Here is a 10,475-nt window from a genome sequence, read left to right as displayed (position 1 = left end):
AAAAGAGGAGAAAACACGAAAAAAAAAAATAATAATTTTGAAACATAGTTTATCTTCAATTTCGACTCTTTAAAATTCAAAATTCAACCGACAAAAAGAAGAGAAAAACTAGCTAATCTGAATCTTTTTGAAAAAATTAAAAAAAGAATTTATGGAACATCATTAGTCATTTTTCCTGATTAAGATACATTTTAGAATTTTGATGACATGTTTTAAATTGGTTAAAATCCAATCTGCACTTTGTTAGAATATTTAACAAATTGGACCAAGCTATATTTCTAACAAAGACAAATCAGTATTTCTTCTAGATTTTCCAGAACAAAATTTTTAAAAGAAATTCAAAATACTTTGAAATAAGATTTAAATTTGATTCTACAGATTTTCTAGATTTGCCAGAATATTGTTTTTGAATTTTAATCATAGTAAGTTTGAAGAAATATTTCACAAATATTCTTCGTCGAAAAAACAGAAGCTAAAATATTTATTATTCTTTACAATAAAAAATAAATAAATTTACTTGAACATTGATTTAAATTGTCAGGAAAGAAGAGGAAGACATTTAAAAGGTAAAAAGGTATATTTGTTTCAAAATCCTAAAATCATTTTTAAGGTTGTATTTTTTCTCTAAAATTGTATTTCTAAAAGTAATAAGAAGCAAAGTAAAAAATAAATGAATTTATTTCAACAAGTGAAGACCCATCCATCCATCCATTTTCTACCGCTTATTCCAAGTGAAGACCAAGTCTTTAAAATATTTTCTTGGATTTTCAAATTCTATTTGAGTTTTGTCTCTTTTAGAATTAAAAATGTCGAGCAAAGCGAGACCAGCTTGCTAGTAAATAAATACAATTTAAAAAATAGAGGCAGCTCACTGGTAAGTGCTGCTCTTTGAGCTATTTTTAGAACAGGCCAGCGGGCGACTGATCTGGTCCTTACGGGCTACCTGGTGACCGCGGGCACCGCGTTGGTGACCCCTGCCCTAGTATATACAATAATATAAACCAAGTCATTTAGGATTATTTCATATCTTCATTTAAATAAAAAATATACTTTTATCTTTTTTAGATACAGTCAATAAATAATGTGAACATGTATCATAACATGTACATCTAATAGAACGTGTTGTGGATGATTGTGGACTGGGAATTTATTTAATTTTATTTTTTTACACATTTTTATTAAAAAAAAAAAAAAAAAAAGTTTTTCCGACGTATTACATTTTAGACGATTTCTCTTCTTAGTTATTATTTCTCGGGCTGTAGAAAAGAGCCGCTCACAGGGCACAGAGGAGGCGTCATTGCTGCCACAATATTGGGTATAACCAAACTATTAGGTACATCTGCAGACAAAGCATTAGGAACATGTAAGGCCAAATTGTTGGGTACCCCATAATATTAGGTACACCCGCAGACAAATTATTAGGAACATACTCCCAACATATTAGGTACACCTAAATTATTAGGTGTGCCCAAATGATTGGGTACGCCTGCAGACAAAGTATGAGGAACATGTGAGGCCAAATTATTGGGTACCCCCTGTACTGATATGTGCTAGGAACGGATATTACGGACCTCTATCTATGTAACACCGTGCCGTTCTGAAATCAAACATGTTCTGGTACCAACGGAGCAGCCAAGCTAACTGATAGCAGCGGTCTGCACGTCGGGAGCAACCCGAACAAGAGTGCGCCACGGCTGCACTCCTACCGACCATGAACTGGACCGACCCGGACCTGAGTGAGGCCATATCACTGTTTAAACAGAACATTATTCTTTACCTAGAGCAGGGGGCGGCAACCCGCGGCTCCTCTTTGATCACTCTGATGCGGCTCAGCAGCTTACTTGCCGACCCCCCCCCCCATTTTCCCGGGAGACTTCCGGTTTTTAATGCCTCTCAAAACTCCCGGGATTAATATTCTCCGATTTTCACACTTACAGTTATAATAAGGGTGTGCCATGATGGTACAGCATTTGACGCCCTCTACAATCTGTATTGACAACGTGCCAGCCCAACCCTTTGTTATGCAGTTTGCATCTTCTGCTTGCACACGCACGTGACAGCAAGGCATACTTGGTCAACAGCCACACAGGTTACACTGACGGTGACCATATAAAACAAGTTTAACACTCTTACTAATAATGCGCCACACTTTGAACCAAAACCAAACAAGAATGACAAACACATTTCGGGAGAACATCTGCACCGTAACACAACATAATAATAATAATAATAACTGGGATTTATATAGCGCTTTTCTAAGTACCCAAAGTCGCTTTACATGTGGAACCCATCAATCATTCACACCTGGTGGTGGTAAGCTACTTTCATAGCCACAGCTGCCCTGGGGTAGACTGACGGAAGCGGCCCCTCCGACCACCACCTATCATTCATCATTCAGTTCACCGGTGTGAGTGGCACCGGGGGCAAAGGGTGAAGTGTCCCGCCCAAGGACACAACGGCAGCTATTTTTTGGATGGTAAGAGGCGGGGAGCGAACCGGCAACCCTCAGGTTTCTGGCACGGTTGCTCTACCCACTACGCCATGACGCCATAAACACAACAGAACAAATACCCAGAATCCCATGCAGCCCTGACTCTTCCAGGCTACATTATACACCCCTGCTAGGACCAAACCCCACACCCACCCCAACCCTGCTCCCTCACACATCAAACCCCCCGCCCCCCATCCTCTGTGCGTCGGTTGAGGTGGGCGGGGTTTGGTAGCGGGGGTGTATAATGTAGCCCGGAAGAGTTAGGGCTGCATGGGATTCTGGGTATTTGTCCTGTTGTGTTTATGTTGTGTTACGGTGCGGATGTTCTCCCGAAATGTGTTTGTCATTCTTGTTTGGTGTGGGTTCACAGTGTGGCGCATTATTAGTAAGAGTGTTAAAGTTGTTTTATATGGTCACCGTGAAGGACTGAAACGGCTCAGTGAAGCCTGCTAAACTATGGGAATTCTATGACGGTCAGTTGAAACTGAATGTGAATTTTAGGATCCATACACTCCACCTAATGCAGTACAGGCAAAAGCCGAATGAGAGCATTGATGACTTTGTGACCAGAGCCAGAACGTTAGCTCAAAAATGCCAGTTTACTGATGAAGAGCTGAACGAAGGTCTAATTGAACTCACCATTGCTCGTACACCTCATGATGCTCGGAGAAATGACCTGTACAGCAAACCCAAAGGCCACTCTCTGGCGGATGAACTAACAGAAGGGCGGAAATACGAAGCCCTATCAGCAGGCAATGAACAGTTACAGCAACTCGGCATGAAAACCCACGCCGTGGACAGAGGGCCGACGTGCCAAAATGGTGGTAGGAGCCATAAACCCCGTCAAAGTCCCGCGTATAATGACGAATGCTCTGCCTGTGGTGCAAGAGGTCATTGGGCGAAGTGCTGTAGGAAAAGCAAGCAGAAGAGACAGCAACGCTCCGGGCGGGGTAGGGGCCAAAGGAGTAAGTCCCCCTCCTCCCCACCACAACAGAGACGTGACAGACAACAAGCCTCCAGGGGCCACAACAGGCAACGTGGTGAGTCTCATATCAACACCATAGACGGCTCGGAGGCCGATGAAGAATGTGAGTACCAATCACTCACCATCAGCGAGAAAAGTATGTACAGCATAGAGAGCAAAGCACCCAGAGAGGAGGCATACACAACATTGAAGGTGAGGCCACCTGACTTACTGATACACACTCCGCCTAAAAATAGCCACAGGAGCGTCTGGCAACACACTCCCACTACACCCGGAACAAAGAGCAGAGGACATGAAGGAGCACCACCACCACCGTAGATGCCGCAGAGAACTGCCTCGGACAGCATTGACTGCGGTGAACAAGGACAGAGGAACATGGCATCCAGCTGTTGTGCAAAAGTGCAACAAGCCAAGAAGCTATGTTGTACAAACACCAAATGGCAACCGGATTAGACGGTGCAGGAGTTAGCTGCGTGAGCTATACGACCCACAAATGCAGAGAAGCGTAAACCAGACCCACATTGCTGGGACGCAGCACCAAGAGGAGGACACTCATTAGGGTCACCGTGACCCACCGGACACGGCCACAACGCCACCCTGTGACACACAGTCACCCAATAGCCCAGAACCTAGACACACCAGGTCACAGGCACCCAATAGCCCAGAACCTAGACACACCAGGTCACAGGCACCCAATAGCCCAGAACCTAGACACACCAGGTCACAGGCACCCAATAGCCCAGACACACCAGATCACAGGCACCCAATAGCCCAGAACCTAGACACACCAGATCACAGGCACCCAATAGCCCAGAACCTAGACACACCAGGTCACAGGCACCCAATAGCCCAGAACCTAGACACACCAGGTCACAGGCACCTAATAGCCCAGAACCTAGACACACCAGGTCACAGGCACCCAATAGCCCAGACACACCAGATCACAGGCACCCAATAGCCCAGAACCTAGACACACCAGGTCACAGGCACCCAATAGCCCAGGACAGAGGCACACAAGAGGTGGTAAGCCTATACACAGGCCCTCTCACTACAAGGACTATGTGTAGTCCAGGTTACGTTGGTTCTTATTGAATCATTGACGTTATTGTTTTTGCAGACTAGATGTTAATAAACAAAAAGAGAGGAAAAGGGACATTGTATTAATTACTGATGTGTGCACTAATGTTTGAAAGTGATATGGCTTATATTAGTCCTCTGAGGAATGTTATGTTTTTGTGTTTCTTGCAGAGAATTTATCACAACTAAGTTTACAGGGGAGGTGTTAGAACTAAATAGGCGGATGTAGTCATATGTGCTGGGAACGGATATTACGTAGGGTGCACCATGGACCTCTATCTATGTAACACCACTAGGTAAACAACCGTTCTGAAACAGAAGATGTTCCAGTCCTAACTACCCAGTGTATTATTCATACCAATAACACTTCACCCCAAAATATTAGGTACACCTGCAGTCAAAGTATTAGGCACACCCAAATTATTAGGTGTGCCCAAAACATGAGGTACACCTGCAGATATTTATAGCAACGTGGCCAAATTATTAGGTATGCCACCAATAAAAAGTACACCTGCAGACAAATAATTAGGAACGCATGAGGCCAAATGAAGTGCAAACAAATTATAGGTACACACGTGAGGCCAAATTATTAGGAACAGACAAAATACGAGGCACAAATGCTGAAAAAATATTAGGTACACCCAAATTAGGTGTGCCCAATGTATTAGGTACACTTGAATACAAAGCATTGGGTACATGACATGAGACCAAATTTGGTAGGCTACAAATGATTAGGTAGACCCATAATATTAGGTAGACAAGACGTAATACTCCTTAAGTTAACTTTAATATATGATGGTTGCTAGACGTTATCATGACAAGGAAATAAAGCCAAAACTTGTTTGGGACTTGCTGCCATCTAGTGGCTGACTTGTAGATGTGACAGATGGCTAGTGGAGACTCATCTGCTGTAAGGGTGCATGGAGCCCGAGGCCGACTTGATGTTGGTCTTGATGCTGCCTGGCATCTTTCCTGGCGACGTTCACAACAACACAACATCAGCAACCACACGGCGTGAAGGCAGACAGGAAGTGAGAGCAGCATGATCAATACCTGGCTGTCCTTGCTGCTGGTTGGGCACCGGTCCTCCCAACGCCCCCTGCTGGCCCACCCCACCACCGATGGTAACCTGCTGCAAGGTGGGGCCGCCGCTCATCATGGGACCTTGACCGGGATGTCCCGGCGGCAGGGACCCGGGCGGCCGGCACTTGGAGAGGCCCTTCCCGAAGGCCACGGCTCCGACCAGAGCGTTGGTGTCGGCCGGGTTAAAGGACGCTTTGTTCTGTCGCATGGCTGAAAGTAACCATGTTTACTTTGGGGACTTCGTCTTTGCCGCCATGAAATGTTACATACTTTGTGGACTTCGTCTTTGCCGCCATGATATGTAACATACTTTGTGGACTTCGTCTTTGCCGCCATGAAATGTAACATACTTTGTGGACTTCGTCTTTTCCGCCATGATATGTAACATACTTTGTGGACTTCGTCTTTGCCACCATGAAATGTAATATACAGGTAAAAGCCAGTAAATTAGAATATTTTGAAAAACTTGATTTATTTCAGTAATTGCATTCAAAAGGTGTAACTTGTACATTATATTTATTCATTGCACACAGACTGATGCATTCAAATGTTTATTTCATTTAATTTTGATGATTTGAAGTGGCAACAAATGAAAATCCAAAATTCCGTGTGTCACAAAATTAGAATATTACTTAAGGCTAATACAAAAAAGGGATTTTTAGAAATGTTGGCCAACTGAAAAGTATGAAAATGAAAAATATGAGCATGTACAATACTCAATACTTGGTTGGAGCTCCTTTTGCCTCAATTACTGCGTTAATGCGGCGTGGCATGGAGTCGATGAGTTTCTGGCACTGCTCAGGTGTTATGAGAGCCCAGGTTGCTCTGATAGTGGCCTTCAACTCTTCTGCGTTTTTGGGTCTGGCATTCTGCATCTTCCTTTTCACAATACCCCACAGATTTTCTATGGGGCTAAGGTCAGGGGAGTTGGCGGGCCAATTTAGAACAGAAATACCATGGTCCGTAAACCAGGCACGGGTAGATTTTGCGCTGTGTGCAGGCGCCAAGTCCTGTTGGAACTTGAAATCTCCATCTCCATAGAGCAGGTCAGCAGCAGGAAGCATGAAGTGCTCTAAAACTTGCTGGTAGACGGCTGCGTTGACCCTGGATCTCAGGAAACAGAGTGGACCGACACCAGCACATGACATGGCACCCCAAACCATCACTGATGGTGGAAACTTTACACTAGACTTCAGGCAACGTGGATCCTGTGCCTCTCCTGTCTTCCTCCAGACTCTGGGACCTCGATTTCCAAAGGAAATGCAAAATTTGCATGGTTGGGTGATGGTTTGGGGTGCCATGTCATCTGCTGGTGTCGGTCCACTCTGTTTCCTGAGATCCAGGGTCAACGCAGCCGTCTACCAGCAAGTTTTAGAGCACTTCATGCTTCCTGCTGCTGACCTTCTCTATGGAGATGGAGATTTCAAGTTCCAACAGGACTTGGCGCCAAGTTTTTCAAAATATTCTAATTTACTGGCTTTTACCTGTACTTTGTGGACTTCGTCTTTGCCGCCATGAAATGTAACATACTTTGTGGACTTCGTCTTTGCCACCATGAAATGTAATATACTTTGTGGACTTCGTCTTTGCCGCCATGATATGTAACATACTTTGTGGACTTCGTCTTTGCCGCCATGATATGTAACGTACCTAAGCTTTCTGCGTCTCTGTCGTCACGAGGGTTGCTGAGCTTCTCCAAAAGATTGGAGCACAACTTATTCAGCGTCTGGATTTGTTTCTGGAGAAAAAAAAATGGGTTAAGTCACGTTGTCGCCCAGCGACCGATTAATCGCAACGCCGCTCACCTGTGCCGCTTCCGGGCCGATGCGAGCCGCCTCCACGCTCAGCTGCTTCTCCTGCTCCTCCACCTCGGGGTCGGGTTTGGTGCGCAGGTAGTCCGGAACGATCTCGTGGTTGAAGATGGGCACGCGCAGCTCGGTGAGTTTCTGACAGACCGCAAACACCGGAAAAATAAATGCAGCTCAGGACTTTTGCCGCCATTCCTGCAAAGACGCTCACCGCCAAATCGTCGTCGCGGTCCTGAGACAGCACCAGCGGGATGATGACCTGGTTGCGAAACGACGGCGTCTTCTCGTTCTTGAGGAGTTTATTGATGGTGTTCAGCTGACCCGAAAGAAGGGCGAAGTTGTCCAGGACGGACGGCCTGACGGACGGAAACAACCCAAGGTGATGCCAACGCGGACGAGAAACGGCGTGCTCTGTGGAGGCCGTGTGACGCTTCTCACCATGTCAGTCGCTCGTACTCGTTCTCCAGCTTGAAGATGAAGGAGTGAAGCGCGTTCTTCACGTGCGCCACCTGAGTGATGAGCGACTCCAGCGAAGCTTCCAGTTGTTTCTCTTCCCGCTGCTGCATGGGGACAATTCTAAGGCTGAAACGACGCGTCGACGCAGTCGACGTCAACGGTTACGTAAATACGTCGACGCCGTTTTTGTGCGTCGGCGCGTCGCATATTTACGTCACACTACTGTCATGGCGGAGCGCAAAGCAGACGATGCGAGCGAGGGGAAAAAAGCACGCCAAAAGTCGTCAAAAGTGTCGGAGTATTTCAATAAACGGCCTAATAACGTTGTTGTATGCACACTGTGTCGAGCGGAAATGGCCTATCATAGCAGCACAACGGCTATGAACGAACATTTGAAAAGAAAACCCCCGACAGCGTTCTTGCCATCACCAAGTAAATCGTCCGCGTGCGTATACGTTGTCATTATTACACAAAAACATGAATGTGTCATTTGTATCTGCGTTGTAAATTCATAAACTAAAGCACCGTTTCGCTCTGAGAGGCGCGTTTGGCGTGCCTGTTCAGTGTTTACAAAGACGCGCTCCTCTTTAACGCTGTGGAGAGGCGGCGGCGGCGAGCGAGCGGCGAGGCGGGGCGCGCCGGGAGCGACGCCGCAATCGTGCCCAGGTGCGCGATCCGAGCGAGCGAGGAAGAGGAGCCGAAAAGCGAGGAGAGAAAAGAGTTGGAAGAGAAAAGACTTTGTGTAAAATTAAAAGATTGTAAACCTGGCAAAGCCGTCTGGCGTTCAGTCTGTCGGTCCTGAAAGAACCCCACGGCACAAGACGTGTCACAAACGCTAACGTTAATTAGTTGTGCAAATACCTTTTACAACATTAACAGTTACATATACTATGTACAAACCAACAATTAACTTTCACTTTAATCATACTATCATTGTTGTGTTATTAAGCAAAATAAGCAATACTTTTACTTTTGTTGAAATGTTTACACTGTACACTTTTTTGTATTGGATGTTTAGCTTTATTTTTGCACATTTTAGCAAATAAGCAATACTTTTACTTTTGTTGAAATGTTCACACTTGTTACAGAATATTTCCGTTTTGCACTTTTTTGTATTGGATGTTTATCTTTATTTTTGCACATTTTAAAGCAAAATAAGCAATACTTTTACTTTTGAAATGCTTATACTATTCCAGAATATTAAGATTTGCACTGGATGTTTACTTTTATATTTGCACATTAAAAAGCAAATAAGCTACTTTTAATTTTGTTAAATGTTAAAAGTTTTAAATGTTTACATTGTTACAGAATATTTTGTCATGTTGTTGTCAATGTTGACTGAGTGGCCATACTTTTTTTTTTGTAAATAAAAGCCATGCCTTTTGAAAAAACTGGCCTACATTTATTTTTTCCTCTTCATTTTAAATAAAAAAAATAATCGGTAAAAGGAAAAATAATCTATAGATTAATCGAAAAAAATAATCTATAGATTAAGCGATTAATCGAAAAAATAATCTACAGATTAATCGATAGAAAAATAATCGTTAGCTGCAGCCCTAGACAATTCCAGATGTGACGTTTTGAAGCAAAACTCTCAATTGACACACGTTGCATTTTGAGTTTGCTCACACATGGAACTACGGTCAAATACAGCAGCTTCCACTGCGCATGACCCAAATGGTTAGTAGTCGGAAGGGGAGGGTTGATTGATTGATTGATTGATTGATTGAGACTTGTATTAGTAGATTGCACAGTACAGTACATATTCCGTACAATTGACCACTAAATGGTAACACCCAAATAAGTTTTTACACTTGTTTAAGTCGGGGTCCACGTTAATCAATTCATGGTAAAGGGACTTTATTAATCCTGGTGGTTGCAATTAACAAATAAACAAGAGACGATTAACTCTTGAAAGTGTTATTTCCAGTGAGCGTACAATGACAATATTATATTATATTATATTTGGGACAGCACTACAGTGTCAACATTTGCTCCATTAAGAAAGTACTGCAAATGATGAAGACAATTATTTCCTTTGACTTGACCTAAATCCTTTTCAAACAAGGCGATGTTGTGACGTGTTTAATTGAGTTTACTTCCACTAAACACAATGTCAACAAACGTCCATTAGCATTAGCATAGCGGCTAATGCTAACACCGCTATGCATTGCTAAGTCGAAGGAGATAAACTAAACGCACCCTGACACGAACTAACAAGCTCTTTAAACGTTAACATCTGACACTTGAAAGTCGACATTTTGTCTTATATTAGCGCGGACTTACTTGCATGTTGAAACAACGAACTAACGTGAAGATGAACACAATGACAAACGGGAGCACTTCCGGTTCACTCTTTTCAAAATAAGAGATTTCGTTTTGAACGTCGAAAATCCTCTAGCGTACTTAAACAATATTGAGTCAATTGTTTGCTATCATTTTAGCCTTTTAATTTACTATTATGTAGAATTGTGATCATTATTGTCTCTTGGTTATGGAGGTAAATGTGTGTTTTAATTATGAAAGCTTTTTTGGACACGTTTGAATGTTGTGAACATCAAATAATACTGACAAT

The 10,475-nt window shown here is 43.5% G+C and overlaps 1 protein-coding gene across 2 annotated transcripts; it reads right to left on the bottom strand.

The window, feature by feature from the left end:
• Positions 1 to 5,171: 5,171 nt before the first annotated feature.
• On the bottom strand, positions 5,172 to 10,265 carry med8 (mediator complex subunit 8). Of its 2 annotated transcripts, none has more exons than XM_061978650.1 (7): positions 10,187 to 10,265; positions 7,883 to 8,004; positions 7,656 to 7,800; positions 7,442 to 7,582; positions 7,287 to 7,374; positions 5,607 to 5,846; positions 5,172 to 5,525 (listed from the first exon to the last, which is right to left on the bottom strand). In XM_061978650.1, exons 1-7 carry the CDS (start codon positions 10,190 to 10,192, stop codon positions 5,455 to 5,457), a joined length of 813 nt encoding a protein of 270 aa, XP_061834634.1. In that variant the 5' UTR covers positions 10,193 to 10,265; the 3' UTR covers positions 5,172 to 5,454. The 2 variants fall into 2 exon arrangements, with proteins under 2 accessions (XP_061834634.1, XP_061834635.1); XM_061978651.2 differs by having other exon boundaries at positions 7,883 to 8,026; positions 10,187 to 10,247.
• Positions 10,266 to 10,475: the final 210 nt, after the last annotated feature.

The sequence above is a fragment of the Nerophis lumbriciformis genome, linkage group LG18 (assembly GCF_033978685.3).
Source record: "Nerophis lumbriciformis linkage group LG18, RoL_Nlum_v2.1, whole genome shotgun sequence".
In the NCBI taxonomy this organism is placed as follows: domain Eukaryota; kingdom Metazoa; phylum Chordata; class Actinopteri; order Syngnathiformes; family Syngnathidae; genus Nerophis; species Nerophis lumbriciformis.
The sequence above is the reverse complement of the archived record's forward strand: the minus strand, read 5'-3'. Positions and strand labels throughout refer to the sequence as shown.